This window comes from Chiloscyllium punctatum, chromosome 38 (genome assembly GCF_047496795.1).
Source record: "Chiloscyllium punctatum isolate Juve2018m chromosome 38, sChiPun1.3, whole genome shotgun sequence".
Taxonomy (NCBI): Eukaryota; Metazoa; Chordata; class Chondrichthyes; order Orectolobiformes; family Hemiscylliidae; genus Chiloscyllium; species Chiloscyllium punctatum.
The window spans coordinates 19,365,426-19,380,619 of NC_092776.1; the positions used below are offsets into that span (position 1 = coordinate 19,365,426).

The window sequence follows — 15,194 nt, forward strand, 5'->3', positions numbered from 1 at the left end:
GTATAGCCTGGCACCAAAGGGTTTCAAGATGGAGATTTGGAGGGACTTTGTAGGGTCTGGAGATGGGGAATTCCAGATGTAATCATTCCTCTATCATGGAGGGTTTCTTCATCCTCATGACAGCTGTCATCGAGAAACCAGAGAAATGCCCCAACTCAGATCCAGATTGAAATACAATTAAGATCCCAAAATTGTCAGATGTGGATTCATAAAATGAGGCTTCCACTTCCTGTAGGTGACCCACCCATTTCTAGTAGGCCCTTTAGTGACTGAGGCTGTGAGAAGTTATAATCATGGCCAATAGGATGTCACCTGGAACAGACCAGCAACACAGAACACTTCCCTCTTCCCCAGTCCCACTGCTTGAAGTGGACTAAGGCTCCCTATCACATCTCCGTTTAAATAATAGACAGAGCAAAGTCATGCCAGGCATATCTAGTGTGAGACTCTGTTGAATTTAAGGCCTAGCCTATGTATCAAGCACTGTGATGCAGGGCGGCAGCACTCAAGGGCCACAATAGTAGGTGGTCCAGGCATCTCTACACTACAGGAATAGCAGTAACAAGGCAAGGGGTTGGAGAACCTGACTCTGAAGGTTTTGGGCTGGGCGGGAAGAAGCTGAAGAGGCAGTAGCCCAGGATGAGTTTGTGGATACTGGAGGAACTTTCCTGTATCTGACATAATGAAAAGAAATGTCTTTGGTCAGGCAATCAGCTGATGTGGTGAATTCAGACATGCTTATCCTTGGTTCTCCAAGAATTAACAGGCTGTCTCCTAGATATGTCAGAGGATGTCAAACAGCCTTTTAAATGGGGTGACCACCTAACCCCAAGGTCTTCATTCAGTGATCGGTCCAATAGAGGGAACATTACCACAGGCAGAGCAACATTGTCAGGCATCAGGTTATTTGGCACCATTTCTGACAGGCGGTAGGCCTGAAAATTTACCGCTCAATGTGCTTTTAAGATGCCTTTACTTTTAAAACTATCTTATTCCAATTGCCTGGGTTTCATTTTAATCTCAGAGTAATATAGCTTTTAAAATAAAGCCATGCAAGAACATTGGAATAACCTATAATTATCAGAGCTTTCAACATAAAGGTGGGTAAATGAATCGCAAAATAATGTTATACATTGACAGATAGGTTTGATCTTCAGTCTAATTTGGTTTAAGCGACCTTTTGAAATGACATTTCATTTATCAGAAAGAGTATATTTAATTTTCATTAGAATGAAAAATGTTAATCATGTCATAGTTTGTCCTATTCACACTGAATACTAAACATGGTGGCTGCTGGGGCATTCAGCAGATGCAGATATTTATTTAGAGATCTTTATAAATCAGTGCTAATACAGAAATAATTGAGAATGGAAAACTTGAATTGCTTTAGTCTTCTGAGGTATAGTGATTACTTAATTATTAATTAGGATCACTTACATCACTGGTTCTTCATAGAAAAGATATATACAATCAACGCTACTTAAAATCAAAGATTTTTGCTGAAGAAAAGCTTGATATTATAAAGGATTTCATCTTAATAACACTCCATATGCTTTTCTACATATAATTAAAATCATAATTTAACAGTGCCATCACTGAAAAGAGAAAATTATCTTTAATAATTCCATAGACCAAACATAAGCAAAATAATTAGATATTTATGTGGAGCTGTTTCAGTATCAACCATAGTAACAAGTTGGGATAACAACTGGCTAATTGCCAAATCCCTGGTGCTTCCTATAGTGCTGTAGAGTTATCAGCGTTAACAGAGGATAGAAGAGAAGCAGCCAAAGGGAGATTACCAAGACAGCTGATCTCGGTGATCACCTAGAGGAGCAGGCAAGGTGAGGACACTGAGACAGATAGGTCAGTAACTGAGAGGAGTGGGTAAGATGAGGACCTTAAAACAGACATTCAGCAGCACTGAGAGAATGAAGTGAGGTGAGGACTCCCTGATAGATAGACAGCATCACTGAGACAAGCAATGATGTGAGGGCACCAAAGCAAACAGTCACCATTAGTGTGATTTATATATATTTAATATCATTTATTGTAAGAGTTGGGATTTGAGCTGATGACATATGCATTTTGTTCTATGTTTCTGAAGAGATTTGATGACTGACAACAATTATTGTAGCCATGGTAATTTCATTTAAACAAACCAACCTGAGATACAGTTCTTGGAGGTTAATGGGAATTTGTTTACAATTGGAGAGCTTTTATGAGTGAACCAAGTAAACCAGTTGTGACTGAACCTTTCAGTTTACTATGTTTGAGATTTATATTTTCTTTGATTAGAAAAAACATCCATAGCTTGACAAAAAGCTTTATGGATTTCAGTTTGACCAGTTTTGTACAGGTCTTGGCTGAAGATGGATTTGCAAAACAATTGTTTAGAATCGTTACAAAATAAGTTATCCCAATTTAAGAGTTTAGTTTTAAAATTCTGCAACAGACTTGTTTGGTTAAAATCCTGAAGGAGCTATTCAAAGCTGAGAATAAGTAAGAAGTAAGTCCAGATGTATGAAGATTCAAAAAAGAGGCTATCGGATTCTCAAGGTTGGGAATTGAAGCACAGTTAATTAAGCCCGATATATGTGATGGAGAAGAGAGTTCTCTCTGGTGTGAGTACTGGAAAGGACTGCTGTTGGAATCAATGGGATTGTGTTTTACTTTGTGATTTGAAATCTTTAAACTTGTATTACATCTAAATAGTTTGTTTTATTTCATTTTATCTTCATTTTTCGTGTAAAAACCTTATTTTATTGTTAAAACAAAATCTGCAGTACAACCTCATTAAAACAACAAAAATATATGATCTATAAAGCCAAGTTTCAGTATGGCATATGACTTGTCCAGAAATAATATAAGTTGGGATCATAACATCACTGAGAGGAGCAAGTTAGAAAAGGACCCCAAGGGTCAATGACAGACAGTTGAAGCTGATTGCATTTGGTTCTTGCAGTATTCTTGGTGGATGGCTCAATTACAAGGGGACACAGGTTCAAGGTGCCAGGGGTGGGGGTAGTGCATAGGGAGTTTAACAGAGATGTGCGTGGCAAGTTTTTCACACAAAGGGTGGTTAGTACCTGGAACATGCTGCCAGAGAAGGTAGTGGTAGCAGACACAATAGCAGCATTCAAGAAGCACCTGGACAAATACATGAATATGAAGAGAATAGAGGGATACAGATCCTGTAAGTGAAGAGAGTTTTAGTGTGGAAGGATGAAATGTATTGGCGCAGGCTTGGGGGTCCGAAGGGCCTGTTCCTGTTCTGTATTGTTCTTTGATCTTTGTATTACAGAGAAAAAAGTTTGATTAGCCCATTGTAAATGGTTAAGCTCTTTTCTAAGCTTAAATTTTAACATATTATATTTCTAGCACCAATTTGTATCCTAAATAAGTAAGTCATAAAATAAAATAACTAAAACTCATTAAAGATGGTGGTTCTGGTGATGTGAAGAAGCTGTAGTATATGAGAACTCATGGATACTATTGTGACCCAGGGCCAACAAATCTGTTGGAAGTGTTTGAAATTTCAGCAGTTTCAGTTCAGAGTTTATGAGTTGGAGACTGAACTGCAGGCACTGCAAAGCATCTGGGACGGCGAAAGCTGCCCAGAATCTTTGATTTAGGAGACGGTCATGCCATATAGGATAGAGTCTTCTGATTTCATCAGTGGTCAGGGACACAAGCGTGAGTGATGCTGGTAAATAAGCCCAGAGTTCTTTTTAAATATTCATTCATTGGACATGGGTTTCACTGGTTGGTCAAACACTTATACAGCATCCCACCTGGCCTTGAGAAGGTGGTGGTGAGCTGCTTTATTGAACCACTGCAGGTCACTTGATGTTGTAAGACCCACAATTATATTAGAGAGTTCCAGGATTTTGACCCAACAACAATGAAGGCATGGCAATATATTTCTAAGTCAGGATAGTGAGTGGCTTGGAAGGGAACTTGCACGGGGTGGTGTTTGCACATATTTGCTGCCCCTGTCCTTCTAGATGGAAGTGGTCATGGGTTTGGAAGGTACTGTATAAGGATCTGCAATACATCTTGCAGAAATACATACTGCTGCTACTAAGTGTCGGTGATGTAGGAAGTGAATGTTTGTGGATGTGGTGCCTATCAGGCAGGCTACTTTGATCTGGATGTTGTCAAGCTTCTTGAGTGTTAGGAAGCTATACTTTTCCAGGTAAGTGGGAAATATTCTATCACACTCCTGACTTGTGCTTTGTAGATGACAGACAAGGTTTAGGGAGTCAGAAAGTAAGTTACCTGTTGCAGGATTCCTACTTGACATGCTGTTGTAGTCACAGTACCTATATGGATAGATGAGTTCAACTTCTCGTCAATGGTAACCCTCAGGATGTTGATATTGGGGGAATTTTGTAATGCTGTGAATATCAAGGGGCAATGGTTGAATCCACTTTTGTTGGAAATGCTCTTTGCAAAGCAACTGTGTGGCACAAATGTCACATCCCACTTGTCAGCTCAACTCTGGATATTGTTCAGCTGTTTATGCATATGGACTAGGATTATCTCAGTATCTGAGGGGGTCACAAATAGTGCTGAATATTGTACAATCGTCAATGAACTTGCCCACTTCCGGCATTATGATGGAGAGAAGGTCATTGATGAAGCACTTGAAGATGATTGAGTCATAGACACTACCCTGAGAAACGAGTGAGTTTTCCTGGATCTGAGATGACTGACCTACAACAACCACAACTATCTTCCTTAGCATCAGGTATGACTTCAGCTAGTGTAGAGCTTGCTCCCTGATTACCAAAGCCTCTAGTTTTACTAGGGCTCCATGATGTTCAGTCAAATATGGCCCTGTTGTCCAGAGCAGTCATTCTCACCTGACATGTAAGAGTGTTGGTCTCTGCAAATTGTCCAACAGGTTCCCACAGCCTGTTTACATAACAGCAGGTTTGCAGGATGGATGTAAAAACTGACCCTGACATCACGGTGAAGGAAGCCATTGCATTTTGATCCCAGCTAATGTTACTACCGGACAAAACAGATCCCAGAATGAAATCTGGCTTGATATTTCAAAACAGTCAGAACATGTATATTCCTATCATAAAGAAAATGGGAGGGCCTTTGTTTAAATTCATTCACAGGCTGAGGGCATCACTGGCTCAGCCAGAATTTAATGCCCATCCTTAATTGCCTAGAGGCCAGTTAAGAGTCAACCACATTGCTATTGGTTTGGAATCACATGCAGCTTAGATCAAGTTAGGATGGCAGTCTCCTTCCCTAAAGGACATTAGTGAACCAGATGGATTTTGCCTTTTATTGGATTTGAATTCCACTATCTGCAATGGTGGGAATTGAATCAGGTCCATGGGACATTAACTGGTTCTCTGGATTAACAGTCCATCAATAATACTGCTCGGCCATAGGCACCCCATCAATGCCTCCTGCCCCCTGCCCCAATACTTACAACCTATCGTTCGCTAAAGACGTGTACAATTACAGCACTTAAAAAGCACCTAGATGGATAAATGAATAGGAAGGGTTTAGAGGGATATGGGCCAAGTGCTGGCAAATGGGACTAGATTAATTGAGGATATCTGATTAGCATGGTGGAGTTGGACCAAAGGGTCTGTTTCCGTGCTGTACATCTCTATGACTTTTTGACTCTTAAGTAGGGAAAGCATCAAACTTAAGGAACAATGCATCTAAATCTGCAAAGAGAAATGGCAGGTCAGGTCATTGATCAGCCGATAAAGAATGGAAAGAAATGTCTCAAAGGTTAATCAGAAGAAAGAAATTTCAGTGTGAAGGGAAGCTAGCAAGGAATGTAAAAACAGATAGTAAGAGTTGCTACAAATATTTTAAAAAGGGAAAAAGGAAGTAAAGTGAGTATGGGTCCTTTAGAGTGTGAGAATGGGGAGTTAATCATAGATAATAAGGAAATACCAGACGAAATGAACAAACATTTTGCTTCTATTTTCACCATCGAGGAGGCATTGGCATGGTGGTAATCAAGCTGGACCAGTAATCCAGATCCCCAGGCTATTGTTCCAAGGATGTAGGTTTGAATCCCACCATGGACATTGGTGAGATTTCAATTCAATGGAATTAACAGCTGGAAGGGCTTTTGCCCGAAACGTTGATTTCGCTGCTCGTTGGATGCTGCCTGAACTGCTGTGCTCTTCCAGCACCACTAATCCAGTATTTGATTTTCAGCATCTGCAGTCATTGTTTTTACCTTAATGTACATACTGTCAATTGTCATAAAAATCCATCTGGTTCACTACTGTACTTTGGTGATGGAAATCAGCCACTGTTTTCTGGTCTGTCCAACATGTGACTACAGACCTACAGTAATGTGCTTGTCTATTAACTTGGTCCTGAAATGGCCTGGCAATCCATTCAATTCAAGGGACCTTTGAGATGGGCAATAAATGTTGGCCTTACCAGTGACATCCACATCCCATAAGCAAGCTGGAAGGAGTAGGAAGGAAGAGAGGAACTTAGCAAAATTATAATCATGAGGGAAGTGGTACAAAGCAAACTGATGGAAATGTAGGCTGACTTGACTCTGAGTCCAGATGGATTTCACCCTGGGGCCTTAAAAGATGGTTGTTACTGAAGTTGTAGAAGCATTAGATTTAATTTTCCATAGCTCCCTAGGTGCAAGAAAAGTTCTATTATACTGCAAAGTAGCAAATATAACTTATCTACTCAAGAAATCAGGAAAGTATAGGCCAATAGGCTTGATATTTGTCATGAGGAAGGTGTTAGAATCGATCATTCAAGACATTAGAGTTGCACACTTGGAAACCTCAAGGTAATCATGAAACGTCAGCTTGGTTTCTCAGAGGGAAATCAAAATGAACCATTTAATTGGAATTCTTTGAAGGAGTAGGAAACGCTGTGGATAAAACAGGGCCTGTACATTTACTGTACTTGAATTTCTAAAAGGCATTTGATATGGTGTCACATCAAAAGTTACTGCAGAAAATAAAAGTGCCTGGTGGAGGAAGTAAGTATAAGCATGGACAGAAGATTGACTGTCTAGCCAAAAGCAGGGAGTCTGCAAAAATAGGCCTGATGTGATCATTGGTGTCCTGGTGGGATCTGTGCTGGGGCCTCAACCTTTTCCAATTTATTCAAGGATTTATATGAGGAATGCAAAGACATGGTGAATGGAGAAGTGGGGTAGATGGGAATGTAGAATTCAAAATCCAAACATATCAGCCAGGATCTTATTGAATGGTAGAGAATGATCAATGGCCAAACATTCTACCTCTGCTCCTATTCTTTATGTTTGTTATTGAATTAACTAACTGTTGTACATTTACATCGTAAGTGGCTCTACTGGTCACAGAAATACCACAGGGTGTCAGCATGAGTTTCCTTTGCCTTTCCATACAGAGAGAATCACCAAATGTAAGTTTACCAGCAAAGAGGAAACTATGTCAAACTCTCAGCGCAGCACCAATCCTTTGTGATGTCATCATTTGGAATAGAGTTGAACATTGCATGTTGTGAAACATTGTCGGAGCAGTGGAGGTAATGGGGCAGGTTAGTGAGGTCAGAAGAACTGTCCTAAAGTATTCTTTGTAAGTGAGAAGCAGTGCTTTTGTACTCACTTCTTATGACACTGGCATAAGAATGGTAATGGTATTTGTCCCATAAAGCTGGGAAGCACAGAAGGTGTAAATGGTGGCAAGTGCACAGGAATTTTGTGTTCATACAAATTTGACATTAAAATTTTGCTAACTGGCAACAAAATTATACTCCATAATTTAAACAGAATTAAAGTTCATAGTTCTTTCAAAGTCCGTCTATCTTCATTAGTAGAATCTGGAAGTGCTGATTTTGTCTTGAAGTCAGTGGATTGAGTCATTTGACAGCGACTGCTTTCTGTTAGATTGTGTGGGCGTATGCCAATTGTATCTTCTTGATCCTAAAATAAAATTAAATTGTTAAACTGTCTTCCACAGCTTTCCTAACTTATAACAGGGACCACATTTCATAAAACTGGGAAAAGCATCTAGATGTCCTGAGATTTTGAAAGGCACTTTCTAAGTTCAATTCTTCCTTCACAAATGTTACTTGAAATTTAAATTACAGAGTGGATGGTGTACTTCAATTAATTGATCAACATAACTTACTTGACTGAATGGGTGGTTTTATGATGTTTGAATTCAGAAGACAAAAGTATATATTAAACAATTTAAGATAAATAATACTTTAATTCTATAAAGAGTTATCAGTATGAATTTCAAAGTAACGTACTTAACCTGTCTATGTCACTTTAAAAACATTTCCAAGAGTCTGAAGCTTGTAACTTAAAGAAATATCACAAGTTCAAGTGTTCTTTTGGAATTGAATTTAGTTACAGGTTCCACTTTTACTGACACCAGAACAGATATGAAAACAAAATTGTGAAGTTTCTTTAGTTGTTATTCTAACAAGTACAACTGACTCAGGATTTAAAAAAAAACATGTCTCTCTTCATTATTTAATTGGAAATAAATATATCAGCTGTAAAAGTAAAAACTAGGTTTGTGTTTAACAGTTACCAACCTGAACAATGGTGGTGTAAAAGATCGAAGTCTTAAATCACACAATACCAGATTATAATCCAACAGGTTTATTTGAAAACACATGCTTTCAAAGCGCTGCTCCTTCATCAGGTCATTTCACCTGACAAAGGAGCAGCGCTCTGAAAAGTTATGATTTCAAATAAACTTAAAGGACTATAATCTGGTGTTGTGTGACTGCTGATTTCGTCCATTCCAATTCAACATTGGTATCTCCACATCATGGTGTAAAAGATGACATCATTTAAACCAGCAAATAAATGCAATCAGTAAGATTAATATAGTCCTTGGCAGTTGATAAGGTGCCACATCAAAGGTTATTGAGGGAAAAGAAAGCTCATGATGTAGAGAGGAACATATTGGCATGTGTAGAAGGTTGACTGGCTAACTGGAAACAGAAGAGGTATAAGTGAATCATTTTATATTTGGCAAGATGTGATGTATGATAGGGATCAATGCTGGGGCCTCAACTTATTACAATTTATATGAATGACTTGGATGAAGGAACTGACGGTATGGTAGCGATATTTGTTGAAACAAAAATAGTTGGAAAGTATTTTGTGAAGGTGACAGAAGGAGGCCACAAAGGAATATAGATATATTAAGTGATCTGTCAAATAGACTATTGGTTTCCTTATTTAAGGAAGGGTGTAAATGTGTTGGAAGCAGTTTAGAAAAGGTTTCCTGGACTGATACCCCAAATGAATGCATTTTTAATGGGAAAAGCTGGACAGGCTAGGCTTATATCCACTGGATACTGGATTAGTGGTGCTGGAAGAGCACAGCAGTTCAGGCAGCATCCAAGGAGCAGCGAAATCAACGTTTCGGGCAGAAACCCTTCATCAGGAATAAAGGCCGTGAGCCTGAAGCGTGGAGAGTTGAGTTAACTCTCCACGCTTCAGGCTCACGGTCTTTATTCCTGATGAAGGGCTTTTGCCCGAAACGTCGATTTCGCTGCTCCTTGGATGCTGCCTGAACTGCTGTGCTCTTCCAGCACCACTAATCCCGTATTTGGTTTTCAGCATCTGCAGTTATTGTTTTTACCTTATATCCACTGGAGTTTAGAACAGTAAAAGTTTAACCTGACTAAATCTATCAGATCCTGAGGGGGCCATGACAAGGTGGATGTGGAAATGATGTTGCCTCCTGTGGGATAATCTGGAATGAGAAGGGTCACTATTTAAAAATAATGGGTCACAAAGGTCAGAGGTAAGGAGAATTTTGTTTCTCACTGGGTCATGAAGTCTTTTGAGCTCTCTTCCTCTAAAGGAATTAGAAGTTTTGAATACTTTAAAGCAAAGTTATATAGAATCTTGACAAACAAGGAGGTGAAAAGTTATCAGAAGGAGGTGAGAATGTGAAGTAATCAGATCAGCCATGATCTTATTGAACGAACAGCAAGTTCAAGGTGCCAAGTTTAGCTCGCCCAGATCCTAATGTGCATGCATGCATGCATTGGTAGGGGTAGATGATTAAAAAATATTACTGACATTTTGAGGCAAGTTTCATTCATCATTAATATTAAACTACTGTGGCTATAAAAACAATTTAGAATTTTATTATCCTCATACACTTAAGAGTTTAAATGTAAAACAGAGATAATCAGTGAATATTTCATCTAAAGAAATGATGGGGGGAGGACCGCTCTCGAATGCTTTCAGATCTGAAAGAAATGTATGTTTAATTACAAATGTGATATTAGTGTCTTCTATCAAACATTGAACAAACATTAAATTTGCAGTGGAATAGTAATGATTTTGCCATTATTTGTAATGTCTCTGCGTAATTTAGGTCCATAGTACTCTTAACAATGGACTAAATTACACTACTTGTTGCTATGCGGCATACTTTACCTGGCCATGTTATTAACAAGCAGTTTCAACTTAGATATGGTAATTAGATGTCCATCTTCTGGTTTAACATCAGTGGTTGATGTTGAGGACAGCTCTGCAGAGAGCAAAATAAGTGCTAAAGATGCCAAAGATGCTCAATACATGAAAGTAACTTCTAACAAAGAACTGCTAGTATTAATTAGTATCAATAAGAATTTAAGCATTCTACAGAAATACTTATAATGCATGAATCTATCTTATTTATTAACTACACTACTTAAAAAATCATTTGCGTTCCACTTTAAATTCGGAGTGAATGAAGAGATAAGAGGGAAAAATATTTATCAGAAGCCAGTACTACAGTTCATGAAGCTATTATCCAATTTTGAAATCACTAAATGACATTGTGCTATAGGGTTGACACAGGAAAAAAGCCAAATCTAGTACAGTAAATAATCCAGTTTTAGCAAACTATCATGAGCTCTCACAGATTTGTTCTAATCACAAGTGCACTGAAAGTTTGGTTGGTGATATAAGTGGAATATTTCATTGAGAAACTCAGTATTGAATGATGGTTAGAAATGCATAAATATTCATTGGGTAATGCTATGTTAATATATATTTCATTACTGGATTCTTTTTTATGCATATTGGTTTTAGCCTTGAGAACTGTCCTTCCCCCAAACCACCAGTCAACCCATATGAACAGATTTAAATTAATTACGGTGCATATCAATGTAAAACATATAAATTAGAAATGTCGACCATAACTTTAAAATATTTCTCCTCAGCTGTACAGTGAGACTAAGAACCGACACAAACCCAAAGGTGCTATGAATTATCAAATGCAAAGCTGATTAAAAATAGTGGAATATTGTTCTCTATTTCTGAGGCAATTCATGTCAGCAATTCCTCTCTGGGTGACAGTATATCGCAGAATAAGGGTGTTATGGAGAGTTTATGTAAGAAATTAAAGTACCGTGTAAAACCCCAATGACAAGTCTGGAATAGCGCAGCATGCTACAGAAAGTGCAGCAATGAACCTCTGTGAGCTACAAATACACACAATCACTCTTACAAATGAGACCATGATAATAAATTGTTATATAAAATGAAAACAAATTAACAGTGCTAATTGCATCTAATGCATGTGACTGCATGGAACCCTGATCAAATAAATATCATATCTTAATGAATGGGCAGCATCCACCTGGACCAGAGATGTGTAGTAACATTGCTGAACAGGTTGATTAGAAAATATTGATAATGATTGGGGTAGGATGCTTATTCATTGTCTTTGTCTTTGTTTAGTCCAGCTGAGCCAAGGTCAATTTTAACTCTCCAGCAGAACCCAATGTTCAGTGCACACTGAAGAGCAATATATTTTCTCTGTGTAACCTTCAGGATAATGCAAAACTCCCATTAAAATTATTGCCTTACACAACCAGATTCTTTGCTATGGGACAGATGTAGAACTCTCTGCATTAAATGTGGTGGTGAGCTTCTTCAGTGTCCCTGCACCTACCAATGCAAAAGCTCACCAGATCAAGGTTTAATCAGCCACAAGACCTGACAAGCCTCAGCACTGAAATCTTCCTCTCCAAAAGCTGATGCCCAATCACTGGCCACTAGCTTGTGGGCTCTGGAAATTATCACCAGAGGCTTGGAGGCTGCAATACCATGAAGGGCTGTTGCAACAAGTTCGACAATGGATTTTTTTCAGTGGTGTATGGACCACAGGTCATGGTGACAGGAAGGGCAGGATGCAAGGGTGGGCATTCACCAGCCCTCCCCTGTCCACCATTCGTACCCTTAATTTCCCCCAGACCAGAACAAATGTAGCCCCATCTCCCCCAACAATTTGGCATGTAGACTTCCTTGGTTTTCCTGTGGGGAATGCAGACACTTCTCTTCCCTGTCAGGAAGGCTGTGAATTTGGTCAGTAGCAGGTTGAAGCCTGTCAGTAGCAATTTATTGACCAGTAAAGCTCTTTAACTGGTGGAAGTGTGGGCAAGTTGTCCAGATGACATCCCACCCAGAACTTGCTTGCTGACGTGCCAATCTATTTGATTATTTTCCATTTCTGCCACTTGTCTCACTACCTTGATGAAGGAGAAAATCCCACCTTATATTTCTATACTATACAATAAGAATTGTTTCTATCTGAACTGTCTAGTTTTCTATTAACTTTTCCTTGCACTATGAGATTAGGGGTCAGCTAGATCAGTTGGCTGATAACTGGTTTGGGATGATGAGTGACGCTAACAGTGCAGGTTCAGTTCCCACTCCAGCTGAGGTTACCAAGAATGACACACCTCCTCAACGTCTCAACTTGCCTGAGACGTGGTAACCCTCAGGTTAAACAACCACCAGTTGTCTCTCTCTTTGATGGTCTGGTAAGACTATAGTGACTTTTACTTTGAGAATGTGTTCTACTGTTTCTGAGAATGACATTTGTGCTGTTACCTCTGCTCACAATAATTTAATAAGGAGAGTTTCATTACAGATTATCTCATGAGCCAAGTCAAAGGTCTGTATGGATTACAATGGTATGGTGATCCATGACAATGCTCTTTCTGGTTACATCCAGCAATTCTAGAATCACATGAGGAATTTGGAGACTTTGGATATCTGTTAACATCTGTGAAAATGTACCCTGATAATATTCAATGGGAAGCATAGTGATTCTATAAAAACGGATGACAACGCTGATGATATTGCTCAACGGATTTTCATTTTCATTTTGGAGAATGCATAACAACAGGCAACTGAATCAATATCACCATGTTTGCACTATTATCCAAGGGCAAAATTACCTACAATTACTTCTGAAGAGGAGGGTATTTTATAACCTAATAGTTCTGAAGGGGTTAACGTTCATGCTCCGTTAGCTCCACCAATTCTACTGATGTCGCACAGTCTGTGTGGTGGTATAAGGAGTTTGACTCTAGGAGGCAGCAGATGTATCTGAGCTAACCGCTTGTGGTCCCAATAATTATGAAAGCAAAATATTGCAGACACTGGAAATCTGAAAACAAAAACACAAAGAATGCTAGAGAAACACAGTAGGTGTGGCAGCATCTGTGGAGAGAAAGAAGGTTAATGCTTCAAGACTGGTATGATTCTTTTTCAGAACTGAACAAGAGTGATGCCAGACTCAAAACCTTAAATCGCTTTCTTGCCACATATGCTGCCAGACCTGCTGAGTTTCTCCAGCATCTGTGTGTTCACCCTAGTAATTATGCCTGGGCAAATGCATTTGTACTTACTTCTAGGATGCAAGAAATCTTCTTGGGTTCTCAGAACAGTGCCTAGAGTCACAGAGGTCTATAGCATAGAAAAGAGCCCTGCAATGCAGTGCCATGTTCAAAAACAGCCACCTAACTATTCCAATCCCATTTTCTAACCCTTGGTCCATAGCCTTATATGCCTTGGCATTGCAAGTGTAATACTTCTTAAATGTTATGAGGTTTTCTGCCTCTACCACCCTTATAAGCAGCGAATTCCAGATTCTCACCAACCTCTGAGTGAAAACAGTATTCCTCACATCCCCTCTAAATCTCCTGCCGCTTACCTTCAATTTATATCTTCCAGTCACTGATCCCTCCATCAAGGGGAAAAGTTCCTTCCTGTCTACCCTGTCTCTGCCCCTCATAACTTTATATATCTCAATCATGTCCTCCCTCAGTCTCCTCTGCACTCTCTCCAGTGCTACCACATCCCTTCTATAATGTGGATTCCAGCACTGCGCTCAATACTCCAGCTATGGCCTAACCAACTTTTTCTTCAGTTCCAGTATAACCACCCTGCTCTTAAGCTCTGTGCCTGGGCTAATAAAGGCAAATATTGCATGTCTTCTTAACCACCTCTATCTACCTGTCCCGGGACTGGTGGCTATGCACATCAAGGTGCCTCTGATCCTCCGTGCTTCGCAGGATCCTATTCTTCATCATGAATTCCCTTGCCTTGCTTGTCCTGCCTAAGTGCATCACTTCATATTTATTCGGATCAAACTCTATTTGCCACTGATCAGCCTTTCTGGCTAGCCCATGTATATACTCCTGTAATCTAAGGCCATCCTCCTGATTATTTAGCATCCCATCAATTTTCTTGCGATTTTACTGATAAACGCTCTTACATTCAAGTCTGACTCATTTATACATACCACAAACAGCAATGGTGTCAACACTGATTCCTGCAGAACCTCACTCAGACACAAGCTCCCAGGCACAGAAGCACCCCTTGAAAATCACCTTATGCTTCCTTCCACTCAGTCAATTTAGGATCCAATTAGCCAAATTTCCTTTGGTCCCAAGGGCTCTTACCTTCACTGTCGGTCTCCCATGGGGGACTTTATCAAAAGCCTTGCTGAAGTCTAAGTAGACCATATTTCCCTCATCTATGCACCTGGTGAGCTCTCTGAAAATTTCTAGCAAGTTAGAGAGGTATGGCATCCCCCAAACAAAACCATGCCCTCTTCTTGATTAATCCCAGTCTCTCCAACTGCAGATTAATTCTGTTCCTCAGAATTGCTTCCAATAGTTTCCCCACCACTGATTCTAGACTGACTGATTGTGCCTCTTCTGTAAATACTCTGAAGAGTTTTATGCTTCACCACTGACGAGTGGATAAGCCCAAGCTAAAACAATGACAAATAAGGGTTGGTGTCAGCAAGCTACCTTAAAGACCCTCACTCGGTACCACATACAGTAGAGTGGCAAATACTACAAGGTATCAAGAGTGGTCTTCTGGAAAAATACCACAGAGGGAAGAAATCTGATAATTAAGATGC

General features: G+C 39.5%; 1 protein-coding gene across 1 annotated transcript in view; it reads right to left on the reverse strand.

The window, feature by feature from the left end:
• Positions 1–1,592: 1,592 nt before the first annotated feature.
• Positions 1,593–15,194, reverse strand: part of LOC140463419 (uncharacterized) — a 216,929-nt gene continuing 203,327 nt past the window's right edge. Inside the window, exons 15-16 of the mRNA XM_072557330.1 lie at positions 10,424–10,517; positions 1,593–7,930 (exon numbers count right to left, since the gene is read on the reverse strand). Of these exons, the coding sequence (XP_072413431.1) occupies positions 7,891–7,930; positions 10,424–10,517 (134 nt within the window). The 3' untranslated portion in view covers positions 1,593–7,890. The remainder of the gene's footprint in view (positions 7,931–10,423; positions 10,518–15,194) is intronic.